The sequence below is a fragment of the Triturus cristatus genome, chromosome 4_2 (assembly GCF_964204655.1).
Source record: "Triturus cristatus chromosome 4_2, aTriCri1.1, whole genome shotgun sequence".
In the NCBI taxonomy this organism is placed as follows: Eukaryota; Metazoa; Chordata; class Amphibia; order Caudata; family Salamandridae; genus Triturus; species Triturus cristatus.
In genome coordinates, this window is record NC_140586.1 from 46,313,034 (window position 1) to 46,338,397 (window position 25,364).

Here is a 25,364-nt window from a genome sequence, read left to right on the forward strand (position 1 = left end):
AAGCGGCCGTGGGGCCGCGAAAGTGAAAGTAATCACGGTCAAGCACGGCGTGCGCACATGCACTGTAGCTCTAGGCTGGCCTGGTAGCACTTTTTGGAGCCCTCTCAATAAGTCTCGCCAGACCAGCGCATGCGCTGGGTCAGGCAAGACCTAAAAAGTAACACACGGGCTTGCGCTAGCTGGGCATTGGCTTTACTAATATTGAAAACCCAGAGTAGGGGTTTGATGCATCTTCAGAACACAACAGACAAGAGCTGACTGCCACATTGATTTGAGGCACCAAGGACAGGAGAATGGTTTGAATGTTATGCCGTGTTGAGGATTTAATCAAAAATCAGTCTAGCCTTGTTTGCAAGATTTTCAGCACCAACAAAGATGAGTTTTAGCTTGTTCAGTTTCAGTAACATTAGTAAACCTAAGGACAATAAATGTTCAAAGGGAAAGTCGGATTGACGTGGTAGATACTAGATGCGCAGCAAACCAGAAAACTTGATGGCAACCAATATTATTTCAACTCTCCAAAGACTGCCATTTTTACTACACAATACAAAGCATTGGCAAATACATAGGCCTGACTTTAATAAGATACAGCTGAACAGCATTTATAGGTCTTATTTTATTAAAGCCAAGCTTCCTGGTTTTTGCAAACCTTTTTTCGTGCGAGACCAGAACAAAGGAAAACAGAAAACAGGGAGATGCAGAAGGAAAAAATTCATGAAGGGAAAAACTAAAAACTACAGGAAATAAATGTAAACAGAAAGATAGCAGGCAAGACCAAAGGGGGGAAACAATGAAGGGGGGGGGCACAAACAGGGGAAATCCACACACAAGTCCATACTAAACTTTTTTTTAAAACGCAACAAAAAAGGGCTGCTTTCTGCATATAGCGAATGTAGGAGAGAAAAAAATGTAATGTGTGATGCTGTAGTGTACTTTTAGATGCGAAATAGTCCCGCCTGCATTGCAATGCAGCACTCCATAAGAGACAGAAAGATACAAGTATAACGCTAGGTGAAATAGGAATACTCCTACGGGCAGAGCCAAAGCCTACTCCATGTACAAAATTTAAAGAATTGTGACCTGTAAATCATGCAGGCAGCTCAGCTATCAGGAGACCTAAAAAAGTACATGGAAATAAAGACGCAAACCGATACATTGCACAGGAAGAGGAAAATCAAAGCGTTTCAATGACTATGGAAGAAAAATTCCAAGACTGAGCAGTTCTGAGGCACTCAACTTAATGGAGTAGCTTTTGCAACCTTTTGAAGCAGAAAAAAAGGAAACACACTCACAATAGGTCATAGAAGCCAACACCGACCACCTCGATGAGGTGTTCGCTTGTGATAGAAGGACTGCATTGTGACATCATGAATTTATCCTTTCAATAAATACAATTTTATTAGTTCTGGGACATTGAGCAAACACTTAACAGATGTAACCTTAAAAAAAATTATAACATACACCAGTCCCCTCCCACTGGCCTTCCGCAAAAAAGAAAACTTTTTTTCACAGCTTTAAATTGAACTTACAACTGAGCTCCCACAACCCCTGCGTAGCCCGAGAACCACCTTGGAGGAGGGAGATTTGCTACTAGTATTTTATTTTTTATTTTTTTTTTAAACACTGCCCCCTTCAGTTTCTGGAAAGCTAGTAGTGCAGCTGCCACTGGTGGTTTTAACTACTTGGCGCTGTTCGCGATGCCCACTTTTAGGATGCTGGGCCAGCACTGGAAGGAATAGATGAGGGGGGGGCTCAGAAAGGGGGTAAAAGAATTTGATTCTTCAAATTTACCCAGCTCTCAGATCTCCCCCTAATGTGCATTGAAAGTCTTTGTGCAAATGTATTGCTGGCACGGAGAGGGGAACGGTTCACCATTCGCCGCTTCCCCCAGCCCACTCGCCTTAGTCTGTTTCCCTTGGGTACCCCCTGGGTGTCTCCCTGGGTAGCCCCTAGGTATGAGGGCCTGGTCCAGCACAACCCTCAACAGCAGGCCCAGCCTGTCCAAGCCCCTCCCTCTGCCCCCTCCCGCCAAGCGGTGACCTTGAAAAACGCAAAATAATGTCCAATGTCAATGAGTGGCCCCCCCTCCCGGCAGCGGGAGGAGCTGCAGGTCTTACATGATGCAACAGCTTCTGGTTTTCTCCTTTTTGAAGGTGGAGGAGATGATCTCAGAGCGGCTAGGGAGATGCAGCAGCCGCTTGGACAAGCTGCGCACAGGGGTCTTGCGCACTGGGGGTGGGGCCTTGTTCATGCACAGCGTGGAGGCGCTCCGGAAGATGCTATGCACACTCTTCTCCGAGGTGAAGGCGGAGCTCTCCAGGTATAATTCAGCACCTAACAGCTTGGATGCAGCACAACCCTGTGGGAAGAAGAATGGATAAGCAGTATAAGTCAGGACACTGCATCGTTAGACAGTGAAGGGGCGAGAGCGGCTACATGAGGGTTAAGGAACATCAGGAACCACGGACGAGGATTAACCAAAATGGGAGCATCAGAAGTTACATCAAACATTTTCCCATAAATGAAATCATGGAGTTGATCCCTTCTCGAACTATTAGCCCCTAAAAGGCCGCTGTTTGTTGCGGAGGGGCTAATGGATGAAGGGATACAAGCTACAGAAATACTCATGTGATTCTGGAGCCCAGTTTGCTTGCTGTTTCCACGGCTGCCTTCATAACCTTAGAGACCAGAGGTAGCAATGGGCAAGGAAGAGTCAAAGTTGCTAGACCCTTATTCAGAAAAAACAGAACTCTTAGTAGCACTTTCTTGTGCAGTGCGTTGGGATAAAGAGATTTTTCCCCAATGCCAACATGGAGAGACGGACTCTTGAATACATATGCATTTGCAAACTCAATTATGCAGCGGACCCGCCCTTGAGAGCAGATGTTGCACATCTCCAAGATCAACCACAAGTGCAGAACCAAGTACAAGAAAAAAAATTGCAGGCACCCAAGAGGATGGAGATGCAGGTGGTAATTTTGAACTTTAGTCACCATCAGCAGGCATTGCCAAGCAATCGCTGGCTGCCAGCAGGCCCTCATCATTAACATTATTATACCAAATGTATAAAGCGCATAGCTCCCAGACAAGGGTTTCCCAGCACTATGCTCCTCAAGGTACCACAAGCCAAGTTATCGCTACACAGGAACATGTCCATTGTCCACACCATGGGACTCATTGCCAGCTAGCCACCTCTGCCATCCCAGTCTTAGAAGTGATAACAACCAGAACTGTGGAGGGGAACTTTTGCCAGCAGGTGGAATGCGTTGGCCCCTCAACAGACAGCCCATTATCCATGTTGCGGAGAGGCCTGCAATTGCCCTTTAGTAGGACTTCCTGGCCCAGTCTGCTGTTGATACTCCATCGCAGTCTGTGGGATATACTGGCCCCAAAGAGCAGCCTTTGTCCTTGGCTAGGTTGTTCTGAACCAGATTGCCATTAGAGTCACACTCCCCGGTCTCATACTGCCAACTACACCACATTGCCTGCAGGTTGGACTGACTGTGAGATACACTACTACCGCCTGCTGGTAAGGACATCCCTTTTCACTATCCTCGGCTGGCAGCAGAGGCTTCCGTCTCACCCAAAGTGCTTAATAGAAACTGCAACTCCTGCCTCTCAGTCAAACTGTGCACCCATGGCTACCTTTGGGATCTCCCCAATGCCCTGCCCTAACTCAAATAGGTACGCCCCGGGGCAATCTCTGCCAGATTCTCAGAGCATAACCCTTCCTTTGCTGCTTGTGAGACTCCAGTGCATCCTGGTTTTACTTGCCAAAGGGACCTCTGTGCTTGCGGCTGTCGCTTAGAAATACCTGTCAATTGCTCCGAGTGAAACGTCCCCAGGTCTTAATTTATACAAATAAATAAGTACAATGGCCCAATGTTTTTCTAAAGTGCCCACTGTTGCAGCATTCCAAGGATGCCTGATAGCAAAGCTGTCTATTTCGGATTCTACCACCACCTACACTTGACGCCTATATCTCATGCTTGCAGGTTTGTTTTCCTTTCTCCATTTATCCACAAAAAAAAAAAAAATCTTTCTCCTTCACTTTCCTGTCTTTATCTACCTTGCTCTGGGTCTATGTCCAAGGATGAAAAATTCCCAAAAATGAATGCCGGTGCCCACCACCGGCACAAATTAAGCACTGGATCTCCCACCCGTGCTCTTGTCTACTTGTGGAAATCACTGCCCCTGACTTTGGGGAGATTCTGGGCACACCCACCTGCTCGTAAGTCACTGGAACCAGCTTCTGGTGGGAAAGCTCCATGAGCGTGCTCAGGTCAGTGCGAAGGTCAGACTTGCAGCCAATCAGCAGCATCCTGGTGCTGGGGCAGAAATCCAACACCTCTGTTTTCCACTGCATGGGGAAAAGCACACTAAATATTACAAATCAGAATTGGTGTGCTGTAAAATCAGAAAAACGCACATCACACACCTGGACTGGCAACGTCAGAATCTCACTGTAAGATCTTACACAAACATCACTATCTTTTGTGCTGGACAAAGGACACAATAAAAAAAACAATATGCATGTGGCCAGACAATCTAATTCCAACAGAAACATTGGAGATTAAAAGATATTGCCCACCTCTGCCAAAATACTTGCCTGGTATATTTGTAGCCATTTTTGGCACACTGGGTGCAGCTATGGCATAATTGAGCCCACACTTTGTATTTAGTGCCCTGACAAAATGGTGTTAAAACATGTGCCCACTCTTTCTTTGGTAAAATGCTGGCCCTGGCATAATGGTGTTAATTCCTGGCCTATTGTGGGCATCCATGGCACGATGATGCCCACCACTGGTAAGATATTTGTTCAGGCATAATGTTGACAATCCCTAGCATACGACGGCCATTCATGAGAGGACGATACTCCTCCTAGGCATGCCCTGCCCATAGCATTATATCGTCAATTACTGACACATTGTGGCTATCCATGGCTGGAGTGAGAGAAATGTGAGCACGCAAGGAAAAATCTGTGTTGTGTAGTAGTACATGCGAGTACTTTATGTTAATGGTAAATCGAGATTTAGGCAACACACATTTTCCTCCTAAAAACGAAAAGGTAATTTTTCCAGATATATACTCTGGTTTTATCATGAATATTGTAAGTTATTTTGTGGTATTTGTGTTTTTTTCCACAATTAAAATTGTGTATTTGGTCACAAAGTGTTCATATTTGTATTAAACTGACGAGCTTAAGTTTGAAGACAAAATTATTGTATTTCCAAATACATATTTCAATCAAATTTTTGGAGTGATGATCGCTACTTCTATTTGCAACGCCAAGCTCTAAGATTAGTGTCACTAGTCTGATGGCTGGAACTAGGTCTCATAATTAGAGTGACAGCACTGCTGTATAAGAGCATTAAACCTCTACAAATATGTCCTACCGCCTAATATTGGAATCATTTTGTTGTTGTTATTTTTCTACCTTACCACTTCCAATGAGAGTTTCAGACATACATGTGAATCAGCTTGAGGAACAGAATTGGGAGGGGGGGGGGGGGGGCTTGCATTACTCTCGAGAAGGACAGGCTTGCCTTGCAAACTATTGAAGTATTGGAATAGTTAATGAGCCCCTAGGTTTTGGTCATCTTTAGATTAAAATGACGATGCAGAACGAACTATCTGACAGCATTTTAAAAAGAAAAGTTCTTGAGGAATGCGTGCTCACTTGCTTTGAACAATGGGCAATTCAGGTGTGGTACTGGGGACCACTACTTTCAAGGATCACTAGCCCACTGATCTAGCATGCGCAATATATTGCTCCCTGCACAGGACTAGTTTGTTCTGCCACACTGTGGTTCATTGTATTTATATATGCAAGTGTTATGTGCATTAACAGCACTACATTCAAGAATCCTATGGTAAAAAGTAAAGAACCCATTTACACACCACGGACTGACTGCTTGCCAAACACCCTGCAAGAAAACACGGAATCGGTGGTGCCACTGTGGAATCTGGCAGCAGCCTTTAACGAAAACGTTGTGCCCTGAGACATTTGTTGAGCCACCACGCTACCAGCACTGCAAACCCACCAGCCTAGATTGACTGAGCTACAGTTTCTGGGTCTGTCCTCTCCCTCCCACCACAGAAAGACCTGGACTCTGGCTGATAGTCTCAGAATTCAGTGCCCACCCTCGGTGCGGTTGAGGGTTCACACTCCCCACCCTCCATCGAGTCATAGCGCCTGCTCACCTTCTTAAGCGCGCTGTCCAGGGTTTCCGGCCGGCTGATGTCGAAGCACAGGAGGACGGCGTCGGAGTCGCTGTAACAGAGGGGCCGCACGTTGTCGTAGTAGGGAGAGCCTGGAAGAAACAAGGGAAGATTTGAGGTAGCTGGTACAGACCGCTTGGCGCTACACGGCAGTCTCGTGTCTGCGACTCTGATGTGGGACCCAAGGATAGCTTTTCTGTCCAGCAGCGTGCCAAGGGCGCAGGTGCATGTGTGGAAACCCGCCCCTTTGACTGCAGTTGGGGGTAAATCCACAGCAGTTATCAGGGACCAGTCGGCCCCTCATGACTGAGCCCCGGTGCCACTACACCTGCTGCATCGACGGTAGCCACGCGCTGCTGCTGTGTAAGCGCTGCCCGGTCAGATCTGGGCGACAGGGGCTCAGTTTTGCTTTGCAGACCCAGAGTGAATGAGCTCGGGTGACAAGACAGAACTTCGCGATGGGAGCCAAAACCGGATAAAACGCTCCACGATACAGCTCTGCTGTCCCGGCCTACAGCCAGTAAGATCGCCATAACAAGGCGTATCCCGGATGTCTGAGACATGGGCCCCTAGACTATTACCTGGGCGATGGCTCTGCTGTCTGGCTCATTGGCCTGTACAGGATAACCTCTGAGCATCACTGCTATCCGGGCTCAGAGAAGCGAAACCTAGGAGTAGGTCTGCCGGCGGAAGTCTGCTACTCCGTTCTCGGCCCAAGGCTGTAGGGCCCACAGGCTGAGATGGCTCTCCTAAGCATGTACATGAATCTGGCTGTCCTTCGGTAAACTGGTGCCCCATGACAGTACCTACAGACCATGTGCAGTGCTGAGAGGGGAGGGGGGGGGGGCGCTTCAGACAATGGGCAATGCTTTCCTACAAAGTAGGGTGTGAGCATGAGGAGTAGGAACACGTGAGAAGATGCGGTGGTGTTCTACACACACCTACGACAGCCTCCCTAGGGCGTACCGCTTTAAAATAGGATAATATACATTTTTTTTCAATGACGTTTCAAGGTGAAGGTGTAAAATGCAACTGTAGTGTGTTGTAGTGCAAGACTTGAGATGTAAAAAAAAGGCAAGCAAGGGTACGGTTAGAATATTGGGAGTGCAAAGAACGAGCACACCCAATATCAGTCAGGGCAGGGGGCAGTCCGGGCTCGTGGAAACTGCGCCCCCCTTCTAAATTCCACCGCCAAATCTCTCCTGTCCCCGTTTCCCTCTGTAGGTGCCACCACCCCATCTATACCTTTCATATGTTTAGCAGTATACCAGGCTCTTACGGGTTATAGTTTTTGGGGTGGTAGTGCCACTGCCTGGGCAATGCGAGTGACCCCCTTCCGCGTTTGTCTCCACCGCTGCACCCCCACCTCCCCCATCCAGACTCTCATCCCAGACAATCTGTGCTCTGAATGACAAACACCCCTAGAGCGTTGCCATGGAAACTGGATAGAGGAAAGAGGGTACCACTGAGATGGAGAGGAGCGCAGAAGATGCAAACATGCATCCTCTTCGCAACACAGGCGTGTTCGGAGCCTTCATGCCTGACCCCCCCCTTACAAGCTGCAACTCAAGGATGCACCCCACTACAACCCCCCCTCACCCCCCGGCCCTTTACGGCAAGGCCTCAGTTTCACATTCTGGACTCTGTATTGCAGAGGAAGGAATGTCAGGGAGAGAGAGGAGTGAGGACGGTGGTGGTGACAGGAGAACTAAGTGAAGCTCGCTTGTAGAAGGTTTTAGCTCCCAATTATCTCACTGATACCAAACTTACAATTTCTGCCAAGAGGAGAGTCTGCTAAAAGTCTGCACTGTGCGAGTGCACAAAGACGCTTGCTGGGGCACTCACTCAGCCACTGCCTCATTGAGACAGCTGCTCACAAATCCACTCCCTCACTCGTCAAAACACTCATACAAAACACTCCTTCACACACTCACGTCCTCAAGCATTAACAATTTACTCCCTTACTTGCACTCACTCAACCGCATCTAATAAACATCTACGTGTTAAAATGACTCCCTCCTTTCCTCCCTCAATCCCTAACTGAAGTATTCGCTAATTCACTCAACCACTACGCGACTCGCCAAACGTTCACATCCATGCTTAATTTGCGCCGGGGATTTCTGATGCTTGGCTTCAACACCGGCCTTTATGAAAGTCTGCCACATGCTGGCGCTGTTTGTCTAATTTAGAGATGAACACAATAGTTCTTTATTAATGCATTATACATTAAAAAAAAAATAGTAATACCTGCTGCCCAAGCTATTCTTATAGCTTGGTGGGCTGGAATAGTCTGAATTCTCACACTTGTAGAAGAGTGATGGTTAGTAGCCTGTATTGGTGCGGTCATTGGCAGCGCGGGCAATGGGTGGTGTAAGCTGCAGTGGCCTCCCGAGGGCCCTGGCACTTTTTTTTTTTTTTTTACAAATAATTTTTTTTAACAAATTAAACACTGTTTCAGCAACCCATGACCCTTTTAGGCAGGTCGCTCTCCACAACGCACAGCACCACCTGTGTGCCCGTGCCCTTTGCCCAGCTGCCGCTGAAGAAGTTCGAGGCCCTCCTCCACCCGCAGGCTACCACCTGCGCCTCATCCCTGGTGGCCAGTGGTAGGCCGTAGGTTGCTCTGTGTTATTGCACTGTGTTGTTGTCTGTTATTTTTCTCTTCGTTCCATTCCTTCCTTTACCCTCTTCTGCTACTATGTGCTCTGTGCCCTTCTCGCCGTTCCTCCCGTGGATTTCTCCGCTGCTGCGTCCCCGCCCCCCCACTCACTTCACTCCTGCCTAGTGTAATTGTATTACTTTGTTGCCACTGTTGATTTTGTCTTGTGCCATCCTTTACCCTTTTTGCCTTCTGTACCATCGCTCTTCCTCACTCCCGTTTCCCGCCGCTGCGTCCCTGCCCCCCCCCACTCTCCCATTCGTCCGCTCCCACCTCCCAGCTGCTCCTCCCTCCCACCTCCCCTTCTTATGGCGGCCGCTGAATGGTCGCGCGCAGCAGGCGCGCCTAAGGCAAGCCCGTCCGCGCCCAGCACCAGAACCCCTGGCCCACACAAACTCCACGACGCCCGTCACCGCTACAACTCCAGCACCCTCCACACACTCAACGCCGGATGATCACACACACACACCTGCTGCCTGGCCGCCCCGAAGCACCCCCAAGAACCCTTCTCCTGCCGGAACTGCAGCTTCACCAGCATCCGGCCCACCAACCCACCGACCAGGAAAGAACCCAACTACCCCAGATGCATTCTTCTCAACACCCGCTCCGCCCGCAAACACACCGTTGAACTCTGGGACCTACTCGACTCAACCTCCCCAGACGTCGCCTTCCTGACGGAGACTTGTCTGAACCCCTCCTCGGCACCCGACATCACCATAGCCATCCCGGACGGCTACAAGATTACCCACAGGGACCGCACCAACGGAATAGGAGGAGGAATCGCCATCATCCACAGGAACACTCTCAGAGTCTCGACCAACACCAACGACACCCTCAACAGCGCCGAACACCTGCACTTCCAGATCCACACCGACCCCCAACACCACTCTCAGAGGAACCCTCGTCTACAGCCCCCCGGACCCTGACCACAGTTCAGCGACTCCATCGCCGACTTAGTCAGCACACACGCCCTCACCTCCACGGACTACATCCTCCTCGGGGACCTGAACTTGAGAGCAACAACGACACCAACTCCACCACCCTGATTGACAACCTAGCCAACCTCTGACTCAGACAACTCGTCACAACACCGCCAGCCACACGCTCGACCCAATTCTCCGCAAGCCCCCACGTCTCCTTCAACCACACCACCGAACTCCACTGAACCGACCATCGCTGCATCCACTTCACCTTCCGGAAACCCACCACTGCACCCAACAGATCCCTCGCTGCTGCTGAAGCAAAGTCACTGAAGACCAGCTAATCACCACCCTCGCCCGAAGCCCACCCTCCGACCCAGACACCGCCGCCCGCAACCTCAGACAGTGGATCGACAACTGCGCCAACACCATCGCCCCGCTCAAGAAACCCTCCAACAGCCACACCAGCAAGAAAGCCAACTGGTTCGCTGAAGACCTCCAGGTCTCCAAGCAAACCTGCCGAAAGCTAGAGAAGAACTGGCACCGCAAACGAACACCAGACAGCTACACAGCCCACAAGAACGCCACCCGCAGACACCATCACCTCATCAGATCCGCCAAAAGGGCCTCCTTCAAAGACCGCCTAGACAACAACGCACACAACAGCAAAGAGCTCTTCAACATTGTGAAGGAACTCTCCAACCCCAGCTCCAACACCAACGACATCCCACCTTCGCAAGACCTGTGCGACTCGCTTGCCATCTTCTTCCATCGCAAGATCGCAGACATTCACGACACCTTCAACGCCACGACCGCCCCAACAACCACTGAGACCACCGCCCCCACGACCACCATCCGCACCGACCGCCTGCTCTCCTGGACCAACAAACGACGACGACACCATCAAAATCATGATCATCCACTCCGTCAGACCCATGCCCATACCAGATCTTCAACAAAGCCAGCACCGCCATCGCACCCCATCTCCGGAAAGCCATCAACATTTCCTTCGAGACAGCTACCTTCCCAGAGAGCTGGAAGCACGCCGAGATCAACGCCTTACTAAAGAAACCCAAGGCGGACTCAAGGACCTCAAGAACTTCCGGACCATCTCCCTTCTCCAGTTCCCGGCAAAGATCATCGAGAAGACCGTCAACAGACAACTGACCCGCTACCTCGAGGAGAACAGCATCCTGGACCTGTCCCAGTCCGGGTTCCGCAGCAACCACAGCACCAAAACTGCCCTCATCGCCGCCACCGATGACATCAGGGCCCTGCCAGACAACATAGAAACCGCGGCCCTCATCCTCCTAGACCGGTCAGCCACCTTCGAAACGGTCTCCCACCGCACACTACGCACACGATGCCGGGATCCAAGAGAAGGCCCTGGACTGGACCTCCTCCTCTGGCAGAACACAGAACGTTCCCCCCCCCCCTTCCGCTCCGAAGCCACCAATAAGATCTGCGGCGTACCCCAGGGCTCATCCCTCAGCCCAACGCTGTTTAACATCTACATGGCACCGCTCTCCCACGTCGCTAGACTGCACGGCCTCAACATCTACGCCAATGACACCCAGCTGATCCTCTCCCTCACCAAGGACCCCCACACTGCCAAAACCAACCTCCACGAAGGAATGAAAGCCATTGCCGAGTGGATGAAGAACAGCCGACTGAAGCTGAACTCAGACAAGATGGAGGTCCTCCTCCTCGGATCCACCCCCTTGGCCTGGGACGACTCCTGGTTGCCGACCGCACTGGGAACAGCTCCAACACCCACCCACCGACCACGCACGCAACCTAGGGGTCATCCTCGACTCCACCCTCTTCATGACAAAGCAAGTCAACGCTGTCTCTTCCTCCTGCTTTAACACCCTCCGCATGCTCCACAAGATCTACAAGTGGATCCCCACCGAAACAAGAAGAACGGTCACCCAGGCCCTCGTCAGCAGCAGGTTGGACTACGGAAACGCCCTCTATGCAGGAGCCTCGGCCAAACTCCTGAAAAGACTTCAAGTAGTGTGCTTTATAAATGTTATGATTGATTGATTTCACGTAAAGGCTCAGACACACATCCCCTCTATCACCCACTCAACTATAACTTACAGTCACTCTTTCAAACCAGTCGCTCACTCACCCAGTCCCTCATTCAACCAACCTGTTCATCTCACATTTAACCACTCACTCACCTCCTTACTTGTTCTGCCACTCTCCTTCCTGCTCCTTTAGCGCCCTGTCACTCCCCGAGTCACTCACCCAGATGTCTGCACATTCAATTCCTCACCCAATAATCCACCACAACCTCGCACATCCAGTCACTCACTAACTCCCTACAAGGAGCAGGTCTGCCCCACATGCAATAAACAGGCACACACAGAGGTCAGTGTTGTGTAAAGGCCCGACACTAGGGCACTCAATCCCCCACCTGGACAAGACTGTTTCCCCAAGACCTACGATGCAGTACCTACTATGAGACCCCCCCCCCCCCACACACAAGTACAGAACTCTCTGAGGCAGTTACATTCTGCCCACTTTCAAGGGTTGCCCTTCCCATGCGAGTACAGACTAGATGGTGTGTGCTTCAGTCAACCAACGACAATATGTAATTCCACCTCCTTCCATAGGTGAGGGGGGTGTCTAGAGAAGAAGTACCCCCAGATACCAGGAGTGTTCTTCTCAGTCAAAACCATCCAAAAACACAATTTCCCCAGAACCCGCCATGGAAGCCCGCTGAACATTTATGTTTTGCTTTAGTTAATGTATTAAGTCATTCACTCACCAAAAGGGTTTCTTGGTGCTACATACAGTTAAGGTTGAATATGTGGCTGTGTAATCAGCATTACTTAAAAATGTGCATTTTCTAAGATTTCCTGAACAGGATGAGTGGATTGTTTGCGTAACTGAACATGTAGGGCATTCCACAGCCCTTCTGGGGTAACTGCGAAAGCTTGAATGACGAATATAGAAGCAAACTGTGGGGATTTTCAAAAGAAACTTCCCATTGGAGTAAAACCACCTGGAAGTGTGCCAAAGGAACATTTCTGGGCCATACATATATATTAGTATGAACAGCTGTATGTACAATAGTTAAAGCTGTAAAGCAGATTCTGCCCTGCACTGGTAGTTGGTGTAGTTTGTTTCTGGCTCGGGTCACTGGATAAAGATTTTTCAAATTCACAAAGTAAGTGATTTGCTACATTTTTAACCAACTGAAGTCGAACAGTAAGTTTTTTTTGGTGCCACCCGCAAAAGCAGGTAGCCATAGTTTATTCTTTATATTTTAGGAAGTTTGTAGACATCCACCATCTGATCGCCTCCATGCTAGTAGATAAAAGGTACAGATAGGTTCATTTGTGTCTGAAGACAGTTCAATAATCAACCGTGTGTTATCTACCCACACGTTAAAAAAAAAAAAAACTTTGTACCAGATGATGCAGTAACAAGGCGAGTCGGTGAATATAAATGATGAAGAGCAACAGGGATAAGATTTATCCCGGTAGTACGCCATAACAAATTGTTAACTAAAAGATAAACAAGCATTGGCAAAGCCAATAGGTCTGGCCTATGCAAGAGTTATTGGTTTTGCCAATGTGTTTTATGTCGTACATCAGTGTGACTGCCGTTCAGCATGGCTAAAAGTTAGTGGCATGGAGTGTCGCAGAGTGGAATGGCGAAGAGTGGAGTGGCATAGAATGTCGTGTAATGGAGTTGCATAGACTGGCGTAGAGTAGACTGGCGTAGAGTGCATTGGCTTAGAGTGTTGCAGAGTATAGTGGGGTAGAGTGCAGCAGTGTACAATGCAACTTCATTTAATACAGTGGCGTTGATTAGAATGTTGCATAGTAGAACGCAGTGGTGCAGAGTGGAGGGCTGCAGAGCGGAGGGCTGCAGAGCGGAGGGCTCCAGAGCGGAGGGCTCCAGAGCGATGCGATGCGGAGTGGAGCGATGCGGAGTGGAGTAGAGGGCATGGGTATATAACGCAGTAGTGCACAGTAGAGTGGGGTAGAGTAGAGTGGGGTAGAGTAGAGTGGAGTAGAGTACAGTGTTGCAAGGTAGATGTCGTAGAGTGCGGTGGTGTAGTGTGGAGTAGAGTGCAGTGGCATGGAGTAAAATAGTGCAGAGGCGAATGGTAAAGAGTAGAGTGCAGTGGCGTACAGAGGAGTGCCAGAGTGGACTGGTGTAGTGTGCATTGGTGCAGTGTGTTGCATAGTATAGTCGCGTAGAGTGCAGCAGCATAGTATACAGCAACATAGAATGAAGTGGTGTAGATTAGAGTGGTGAATTGAAGAGTGCAGTGGTGCAGAGCAGAGCGGCATACAGTGTAGTGGCGTAGAATTGAGTGGTGTAGAGGAGAGTGCCCTAGAATATATTGTTTCAGGGTACAGCAAAATGGAGTGGAGTGGTGGCAGAGTGTAGTGGCACAGTGTAGAGTGGCATAGAGTGCAGGGGCGCAGAGTGGAGTGATAGAGTAGAGTGCATTAGCATAGAGTGCAGTGGTGTAGATTGCAGTTCTGCTGAGTGGCTTAGAGTGGAGTAGAGTGGTGTGACCTAGATTGGGGTGGGGTTGTGTAGGGTAGAGTGCACTGCCACAGAGCAGAGTGTTGTGGCGCAGAGTGCAATGGCACAGAGTAGAGAGCAGAGGAGTGGAGTGGATTATGCATGGTGTGGTAGCACACTGCAATTACAGACAACACATTTTTAATTTAAAGGGCCATTACATTTGAACAGACATACAGTTTTACTAATAACGCTATATAGTGAGCAGACAATGTGTCGAAATTGCAACACCTAGTGTATTGATTTGTTTTGATCATAAAGTATTTGTTCCCAACACTTCAGAATTCACAAAAAATGTGCATCATTTGTGCTTTGCTAATTCCGATATATTCTAAAATACTGTCACAGTTCATTTAAATGATGTGTGCTAGGAAAAACAACCTTCCCTCTATCTCTAGTATCCAGCATGATTATCATCACATAAATCCACTGACTTTGAAGTCAGAGAAAGAACAAGTAAACAAGCTCCTCTGAAAGACAGTCAGACATTTGACATCTGTCTTTGAATGCACAGCAAATGTGACAGCATAAGAACAAGATTTAAAGGCCTGTTTACAGAATAGAAAAAAAAAACAATTAATGGACGGAATGCTGGACAATGCAAACATTCACCCCCAGTCACAAGGATCTGGGTTAAATCCATCATTCTTTTGCTCACCACACCACCCCAGTTTGGACCCAGCCATATGCAAATCAGTCTTGACAATGTTCCTTGTGGGAACAGTCCAGCCCGAACTGCCAAGCCAGGTCCTCCCTGGACCAGAAACAAGCATCTTGGGACCGGTTTCAGGGCATCACCCTTCGTCAGCCAGGCTAGCCTGAAACCAGTGGTGTGGTGAGCTCAGGACCCACGTCTGGGCATACCTTTCCCCACTTAGGGTGACATATGCAAAAGAAACAATTGATCTGCATTCTGTCCATCAATAGTTCTTTTTGCATTGGTCACCCCGAGTGGGACGGGTATGCCCAGAAGTGGGTCCCCTGCTCTCCATGCCACTGGAGTCAAGCTATCCTGGCTGATGAAGGCTGAAAGCCCGAAACCGGCCCTAGGATGCTGGTTTCCAGTCCAGGGAGGACCTAGCCTGGCAGTTCGGACTGGACTGTTCCCATTGGGCGCAGGGTCAAAACTGATATATGGCTGGGTCCAAACTGGAATGGCATGGTGAGCAAAAAAAGATGGATTTAGGCCCAGATCTCTGTACTGGGGTGAATGTATAACATTGTTATGCAAAAAGAACCATTGATGGACAGAATGCAGTTCTGTTTACAGAAAGGAGCACTCGTGGAAGAATACAAGGAGAGGTAGTCTGAAAAGGCTCTGCTCCTTGCGAGGGCCAACCTGGATAGCCTAAAACAAATAAAGCCAGCAAATAAAGGCCAGAAAACGTGAGTTACAAACCACAAAGCCAATCGTAAGCAATGGGCAGAATGCACTCCCAGGGAAGCTTTCTGAATGTTCCCAAGATGTCTTTAGCAAACCAGACGGCTGTACTATCTGGCAGGCTTCGACCTAAAAAGAGACTGTTTTATTCTGTAGGCATGATTTATGCCAGGCCAAGACAGGTCCTTTCAGCCCCAGCAATAGTTTTTAGGTCTCGCCTGGCATAAGACTGCGCAGACATGCGCAGTCTCGCTTGCGAGATTTAATGATGAGGAGATTTCTCTAGTGGGCTTTAAGCCCCGCCCCTCTTCTCCATTGGCTGGCGTCACCGTTTATGCTAAACGGTGGCAGCCATTGGAAAAGAGCTTCCAGTGACGTACACTTTTCTCTTTAAGAGCCATCCCTGTTGGACTGGCTGGGTTCCTTTACGTCTGTGGTAAAAGGTTTTCTTATCTTTATGGGGCCATGCGTTTCAAACACATGGCCCCATAAAGACAAGAAAACCTTCCATGCGTGGGTTAATGACTTGTCAACAGCCGTGCTCGCCTGCTTGAATTCGATGGACTCTCTGCCTGCTGCTGCCCTGGAGGGTGATGTCAGGGCGCCCTCCCGGTCTCTCGCCTCCTGCCCTAGTGTGTTCTCCGCCCCCTCCCACTCCCGTCACAGAGACCTCCAGTCCGTCGCAGCTTCAGACCTGCCTCCCACGCACCTCCGCTCCGGGCTCCTGCGCTCGCGCTCTGTCCTGCGTGCAGACCTCGGCTGCCCTTAGACTCGGCACTGCGCGCGACCCTTTCTGGAGGAGTTTGTTGTCCTCATCCAGGAACAGATGGGACCGTCCGGGACGTCCTTGCTGTTTATTATTTGGCTGTGGTGTGTGGGCACGCTCTGGGGTCTAGGAGGACCACCCTGAGAAGACCAGGTAAGAATTAAGAGTGCTTTCGTCGAGCACACAGAGGTAAGGGGAGGGGGGGACTCGGTCTTTGTCTGGTGCAGTCGTGGAGGGAGGTTGTTACACTTAAAATACAGATATACGGGGGCTAGAATACAGTAACCCCATCACAGCCTCCTCCTTCGGCTGCACAGTGCGGGGAGCAACGACGCGGTGCACGGGAAGGTTTTCCCCTTCTCCTCCCTTACCTACTGATTGCGGGGGAATTCGTAGTAGCTTCCAGTAGTAGTTGTGTTCACGCTGGTGGTGTAAGCACGGGGTGGTCTCCATTGTTAGAGGTACGGAGCACTGCTTGTGAAGGTCGGTAACAGCGCATTGAAGTACAGTGCATTATCGTTCGGCCTCTTGTCCAGTGTAGCCAAGTTCTGTATCACAAGGGCAGCGAAGGGGACAGTAGGAGAAAACAAGCATTGAAAATGCAACAGGTCTCGCCTTTGATTAAGTTAAAGCCATTTGCTTTGCTAATGGTATTATATAGCAAAGCAAATGGCTTTAACTTAATAAAAGGCGAGGCCTATTGCATTTTCAATGCTTGTTTAATATAAGATCTTGTGGTAAATTGTGTCAAAATGCTGCTGAAAGCTCCATGAGAACCAACAAGTTTGGTTCCCTGGCCCAGTCTGAAATCTGCTCGTTAAGTATTCAACAGATTGTTTTGAGCAACAAATTCACAGAATTTCAAAAACGCCAGTTTCTCCAACAACGAAACTGGCCAATTGCTGGGGTCTGTGAGGTTTAGAGAAGCTTTTTTCAACAATGGTTTAACAATAGTTTTCTAAATTTTGGGCAATATGCCAGTTTTAGATGAATCGGAGAAAATAAGAAAGATTTCCACCGTCATATATAGAGATAGTGCCTTCATAAATTTTGCAGGGTAGATGCCAATAGGGGAACCAGAAGAATTGCTTTGTATGCTGGTATCCCTTTCAATGGATTTTGAAATTGGGAAACAACTTGTCCAAAATATTACACGGTCTGGTTATTGGATTTGTCTTAATTTGGTGTTTATTTTTTCTAACTTTTTAGGGAAAAAGAACGCAAAATGGTCACACACACTGAATATGGAAGAAATTGTACTTTGCTACATCTACATTATGGAGATTGTAGCTCTTTCGTTAGTCTACAAAGTTATTTAGGGAGATTGGAGCATTATGTAAACACTGAGAAGTAGACTTAGTAGAATGTTTGACCTGCTGGTCATATGCCTTAAAATTATTTGAAGAATACAATTTTTAAATTTGGGTCATAAGGTTAACACTACTTGCACTCAATCAGCCATAGTTCTAATTTCACGTAGACAAGTTACTTAGTAAACCAAATCTTATATTTCCGTTTGGTTGTTTTCACTTTGATCTGGACTGGTAAAAGTTAAAGTTAAAGACCTGAAGAATAAAAATACTAAGGTCTGATTCTGGACCATCAGGTACTTCATTGTCAGGAATTTTTTTCTGTAATTCTATAACTTGCTTTATGATGCTGAAGGCAGAAATTAATCTCCAGGGTCATTCTTCTACTGTGATTTCTGAAGATATACTATAGATATCTGTAGGCACTTTAAACATAAAAGGGATAACTTAGATGGTCTGACCTTTTAAAAAGGTATATGTTTAACAACTGTAATGCCTTTAATATTGGAAAATAATGGGTTAAAGAGATGACCTGCAGGGTGAGCTGGCTCACCAGAAATCAATTTAAATCTGAAAGATGAGGCGTTCGCACCTCCAAGAGTCAGCGTTGGGCCACATAGAGCAAACATAGGTGGTATGCAAACACAAGGGATGGGGGAAACTGCACCAGAGCATACCAAAGCCAACACCACCGGGGAATCCATTCATGGAAAAGCACCACCAGTTACAACAAAGCAGGCAATAATAGGACAAATATGCATACAGGGCTATGGGTCAGGGTCAATCTAATAGAGGAAACACGGGGAAAACAAAAGGCCTAAGGTGGCACACAACAATCCCACCAATAACCAAAGAGTACAACTTCACCAACAAAAAGAAACTAGAGAGGGGTGTAACAATCCCACCATTATCCTAGCAAGCCATGGAGATGCTTGACAGAGTAAAATACTACATACAGAATAAGAACAAAGGGGTGTGCAACAATCCAATCCTAAACATACAGATCTATGGGATGCAGATACCTTAACAGTAAAAAGATAAGACAGAGCATGCAACTATCCCATCATAAGCATACACGGACACCTCAGTAGAGGAAGCCTATTCTCAGGACAGAGAAAGCAGAGATTCACATAAACCCATAATAAATTCACAGGACCCAGGTACTGAAATCAAGAAGATACGCCCAGAGTGAGAACAAAGCAACATGTAAGAAACCAACCATAAACATACAGTGGGGGAGGGTGGGGGTGCGACGCTAACACATTAACCAGAGTGAATTAATACAAGTACAACAAAAGCTAAGGAGCATGCAACAATATCATCATAATTATACAGGCCAAGAGACAGTGAAGACCCAAAGTAAGAAGATACCAACAGGAGAAGAAAGGGGTGTACAAAATCTTGCCATAAATATATGTCTACACTTCATATATAAAATATACGTGGACCTTTACCAGAGTAAAACGATGCCCAAAGAACAAGACTTTGAAGAGCATGTAACAATCCAGCCATAAACATACAGACCAAGCAATACTGACAACCCAACAACAAACTATAAGATGCGATTGAACAAAAACAAAGGGTGTGGAACAAACTCACTTAAATAGAGATCGACTGGACATTGAGGACCTAAGCTGGTAACAACTCAACAACAAAACTTGAGGAATATATCCAAAGAGGGGAAGTAAATACCTAGAGGCAAAAATGCCCCAGGTACCAACCAGACTCCGCAAATGACGCCGGGCATCTGATCTCAATGGAGACACCAAGACTAAGCAACGTAAATCTTTCTAGCAGGCAAAAGGGCAACAAAGGGATACATTTCTCCCACAACTACTGCTTCCCAGAAAGTAAACAAGTAGAGGGAGCCACATAGGAAGCTAGGGATAAACCTAACTAGAGATGACGAGGTACCTAGAAGACAGCTGACATTAACAAAAGCTCAATAGAGGCATCAGAACTCCCAGAGTACATGGGTCAAGAAGGAAGCAGCTAAAAACTAGGCAGATGTGAGGGAATACAAAGAAGCAGCTGCACATGACAAGCAAAATATAAATGCTACGATTCCGAAGTAAAGGGAAGTTGATAGGGAGATCTTACATAGATATCCACAAAAACACAAGGATATTCAGGTCTGCACCAAGCACCGGCATATTCGATGGGAAGTTGGACAGCAGTGAAACATTCAGGAGAGGCAAGGGCGCTCATGCAGTGCTCATCCACCCATTGTTTCTCCAATCCATCTATTTTTCAGCCCAATCCACACATCTTTTGCACTTGTAGCTAGCTAATTATTTGCCAGAAGAAATCAAGAGGAGAGCAGCGAATCGGACTTGGGGTGCGTCCTGTTCCCCAGATCAATACTAAACTTAAACAATGCGGACGGACCCACTATGTGTATATACGTTAATCACTGTATGTAGTATGAACATGGACCCATTAGGTGTTCTTAAAAGACACCTCACACACCAACCTGGTTGGTGTCATGCTTCATCATTGGGGTTCCAACCGGGCAGCCAAGTGCCCCCCGGTTGTGCTACGACGCCTGATTATAGTGGAGCTGGTGTTGGTGCGTAAATGTGATGTGAGGGGATATTGTTAGAGTTAAAAGTATCTGAGAATCCTTGCCTCTTATTTTAATGTTGGCGGCTCAGGATATGTTTATAATCAGTATGTGTGGTGCAACTAATCAGGAATTATTACCGTTTATTTGGCTATGTGTGGCGGTCTACATGTTTCAGCCCGTTAAAAGGATTAAAAGGGCTTTCTTCAGGACCAGGTGAGTGAAAAGTGAGTGGCAAAGGTGAAGGATGCCACGTGAAACCTGTGCTGTAACAACACACACGCTAAGGTGTGTGGTATAAATGTCAGCGTGCTCACTGACACTAGAAAAATGAAAAATTCCTGTTGGGGAGAAGAAGACAAGACAAAACATATGGTATCGCAACATAAGATGCAATCTTAGCGGCATATGGATTACGTTGTAGTCATTGTCTAAATGACTACTACAGTGATGTAGCCCATGCTAATGGCGGCATGCAGCAAAATCTATACATGCAGCACCTTACGTGGATGGGCTATTCTGTTTACCAGCGTGTTATTAGGGGCCGGATGGTGACTGCTCCAAAAGGTGGTGCCTGGCCCACGGAGCCCCGTGGAGGATGGCGCTGGCACCCTGTGCAGTCTAAGGGCTGTGCCGCTTACGGGGGATACTAAGAAAAGTGCCTAGTGGTCTGAAGCGCGTAGTGCGCTGGTGAGCATGATTTTTGTAGTGTAATTTAAGAAAGCAAGGTGCTCCTATGTTAGTTAGTAAATGTAAAATACATGACTACGTAGGGAGCGAAGGGTTAAAAGCATGCACAAGTGTGGATTATATAATAGTTACAATGATTTTAGGTCCTTGGCAGATATCGAGGCTCGGGTGCTCTGTAGAGTTTACACCATAGGAGCAACATTGGGGCACGCATAGTCTTACTTCGAATTCAAGAGTCATCCGCTGCAAACCTGAGTAGGTTCCCATGTAGTCCCGGCTTCTCCAATCCATCTATTTTTCAGTCCAATCCACACATCTTTTGCACTTGTAGCTAATTTTTGCCAACATCTGCCTAGCTTTGCACCATCCACCCATTTTCTTTGACCACCCACATATTGTTAACCACATCATTTGTCCCAGCCACTCATTGGCTGCACCCTTGATCTCTTATTTGCCCCATCAAGAGATTGTTGGCATCATTCACCAATACTTTGCCAATCTGCCCCCCCCCCCCCCCACCAGTCAAGTGCTTCCATACAACCACTGACTGCTGAGTGTGTGCGCACTTGTGCGAGATACAATAAGTGAGACCTTGGTAAAACATTTCACAAGACCAACACTGACCTCAAACATCTCCAAACCACAGCTCACGTACACAGAGGCCCGTGGTGGACCATGTTTAGCAGATTTGAAAAACTACTCTATAGAATGCAGAAAGGGAAGAAGGCCATTTGCAGTTCGCCTGCTAAAGAAACGTACAAAAGGAAAGGACACTGGCAGCAGCCCACCATGGAGGAATGCAGATGGGCAGCATGACCACCAGACTTCAATGATTGTGTGTAGAATGGAGGGGCACAGACAGCAGCCCCCATCTGAAAGGGCTAAGCTGGACTTACCAGAGGTGTCCCAGAGGCTGAGCTCTACGCGCTGCTCTTCTGTCTCCAGGCAGGCTGTGTAGTTCTCAAACACTGTAGGGACATATGTCTGGAAACAGAGAGACACACATAAAGCAATGACTGACACCACTGCAGCAACACACGGCCAACAAGAAAAGAACACAGAATCACATAGAATATCAGCGCTGACACCAACCAGCCACCCCCAAAAGGCAGAACAGTGGAGATTAAATACAGAAAAAGCAGTAGCGGCCTTGAGAGGGAGCGGCATATCTGCCAGGGAAAGACAGCGGTCAGCTACAAAGAGACAATGATCCATCAAAGTTGGGCAGAGACCCATCAACAAAAGCTTTGGAAGGCAACCCAGAAGGTAGGCCAATGTATATCAATCAGCCAACTCCCAAAAGGCAGGCAGTGGAGTGTAACTAACACAGAAGGAGCAAAGCCCAGGATACAGAAACTCCCACAGAAGCACAAGTTCCACCATAGGCTGGTAGAGAGGCACCACAGAGATACAGAGACAGTAGTCCACCACAAAGAAAAGGGGAGATCCATGGGGCATCTACTTCACTTGCATACCTCAACTGAAGGGACACACCAGCATTGCCAACGCTACTAGAGGAACACACTGCCACCAGATGAACAACCATCGCCACTCTCCTCATACCAACACCAGAGGAAAGACAACACAATGGGAGCCAGAAGGTAAAACAAGCATTTGCACTGCAATAGGTCTCGCATTTGCGAGAGTTTGAGCTATTGGCATTGTAAATGACAATGCCTTTTATTTAGGTGTTGGTTTTGAATACAGGTATATTCAAGGCATTTTACAATGGCAATAGCTTAAACTCTCGGGAATGCGATACCTATTGCACTGCTAATGCTTGTTTGCAAAAGCGCCCCATGCCACGTTTTCACTTTAATGGCGTCTAAAGAAATGTGCGAGGCCACCATTAAAGTGAAAGCGTGATATGGGGCGCTTAAAAATAAGCATTAGTTTGTCCAGTTGACAAACATTTTATTTTTGTAAAAGCGACACATGCTGCGCTTTCACTTTAATGGCGGCTGCGCTCCTTTCTTTAGACGCAGCTTGCTGCAAGCTGAATACAGCGAGCAGCGTCTAAAGAAAGGTGCGCGGCCACCATTAAAGTAAAAGGACCGTATGGTCCATTTTAGATGAGGAATGTATTGTAAATGCTGCATGAAGTGCACACGTCATCTCACATACTTCTGTAACCCATTGCAAGCGTAGCAGCATCATCATCCTCATGTATGCCACAACCAGACCAGGTCAAGTGTCTGTTCCCACTTACTTTAGTATAGATCGTACTACACTTCACTCTCTCAAACTAAAAATACAGGTACACTGGAATCGGTCTGTGCAATTTAAGAGTGATACAAAGGCACAGTAGTGTAGTTGAGCACTAGACAATACATTTATAACACAGAGCCCAGTGGGCCGATGGTTTACCTTGAAAGTAAGTGCAGAAGAAGCAGGTCTTTCATTGGAAACAGCTAAGAGATGCGTTCAGTTTAAGGTCATGAAATCCCCTCTGTAAATAGGCAAACAACCAGCATGCACCCGAAGTTCCAAGGCAGACCCCTTCATCAGTTGCACCCACTTTTTTCCCTGTTCTCCGTTCCATGGCTTTCACTAACCACACACACGGTGAATCTGGAAGGTTCCAATCAAGGTATCCCTAATCACTAAAGGCTGTGGCGCTCACCTAAAGAAGTTCGGTATCTTCCAATATCTCGACTTTGGACAGCTCATTTGAGATAATAGCGTAAAGTGTATTACATTTTCAATGACGGTATAGGTGAATACATTTTCGTAAGGTGCTGTATATGCAGGGTATATTGGTATTCCACTTTTATATTTCTTACACTCTTCTTTGAGTTGCGAGTGCTGGACCCTTTTTGGTGGTTTCTTTACTGTATTAAATTGCACGTCCCATTTCATTCTTACTGCCACACACTTAACAGAGCAGCATTGCCCACGGCCCTCAACCAAATGGAGAGCAAGATGGTTTTAATCCTTGTGCAGGATTACCGTAGTTGGATTTGGCAGAGACAGGGCCCAGGGCTTTCTAAACCCAGATCAATAACAATAATTACTACACCTACAGAGCAAACTATCATTTGTCTAGACTTTGGGCACTAATGGTAGGTGTTGAATGCTACACATTTTATCAACTGTGGATGAGGAAGAGCCTGGGTGAATCCGCCGGGATTCAAAATTGTAACCTTCAGGGTCCACGCAAATATCTACAATGAATGCCTTACTCCATGTATAATCCTATTGGCTACTTACAGACAAATACTGCCAGCAAGATAAACCTTCAAAACATAACTAGAAAAGTGTGACCTCCAAAAATGCTTTAGCATGAAAAATTTAAAAAAAAACATTTCGTTTGAAACAAAACTGTAAAATTCTAACTTTTAATATTCCAAAAGCTAAACATTACTAAAACCTTGGGTACAGCTAACTCAGTTAATATCGATATACTATCTTTTGGCCTATTGTACCTGGGTTCTAGTCTAAGAAAAAAAAAAACAGGAGTCAGCCACCACCCAGCATCACAGGTTTTTTGATGGTCACTTTCAAGACTTGCTCCCTCCAGTTGGCAGTTACCATGTCTGCGAACATAGTGACTCTTCTTTTAGGGGCCTACGTGAGAGACCAGAGGCCTTCTGTGTTGTGCTGCTTTAAGGATTAGATATCAGTCCGAACAGCTGCACACACACCCTTTTCATCAAAAGAATGGTATGGAACCTCCGGAGATGATCCAAAAGTTTGATTTTTCACAACCAATTTAAGTCACACTGTGTTGAACTGTGGAAATCGCACCCAGGTAAGGTGTTCTGTCTGTCATCTGGCATTCTAGCACATACACAATGCCCTCAGTGGACTCAAGGATCTTCTCTGCTGCAAGAACACTTCCTGCCAAGCCTACAGCTCACTACTGCTTGTACCATGACAGTTGTAGTCGTTCTACCATTAGTCACCCTGAGATAGCGTTCTTTCCTTTTTTGTTGATCTATTGGTGTGAGGGTGATAATCTCTTGCAAGATTACTGTGCTACATACGGCAACATGTCCCACAGTGGTTGGAAAAAAAAATCATCCTTATGGAGTCTGCCATGGTAGCTAGTGTGTTGCTGAAGAATGGCTGTCAGGGCCTATAATCAATCTGGAACCTACCCTGCCACCTCAACAAATGGTAGCAGTGTTTTGTCTTGGCAGATGAGTGGTGTCCATACAGAATGCACAAAGCACATGGCCAGCACCGAGAGAGGGTATACTGGTGTTGCATTTAGAGCACGGAGGACCCGATGATGAAGAAATTTGCTACAGTCATTCGGGGTTTGGATGGACTGCTGAGCTGGGTGTGGGTGAATTG

General features: G+C 47.3%; 1 protein-coding gene across 1 annotated transcript in view; it reads right to left on the reverse strand.

The window, feature by feature from the left end:
- Window positions 1-1,372: 1,372 nt before the first annotated feature.
- The window catches only part of RND1 (Rho family GTPase 1), a 37,403-nt gene continuing 13,411 nt past the window's right edge, over window positions 1,373-25,364 (reverse strand). Inside the window, exons 2-5 of the mRNA XM_085600401.1 lie at window positions 21,962-22,049; window positions 6,205-6,314; window positions 4,226-4,360; window positions 1,373-2,359 (exon numbers count right to left, since the gene is read on the reverse strand). Of these exons, the coding sequence (XP_085456527.1) occupies window positions 2,114-2,359; window positions 4,226-4,360; window positions 6,205-6,314; window positions 21,962-22,049 (579 nt within the window). The 3' untranslated portion in view covers window positions 1,373-2,113. The remainder of the gene's footprint in view (window positions 2,360-4,225; window positions 4,361-6,204; window positions 6,315-21,961; window positions 22,050-25,364) is intronic.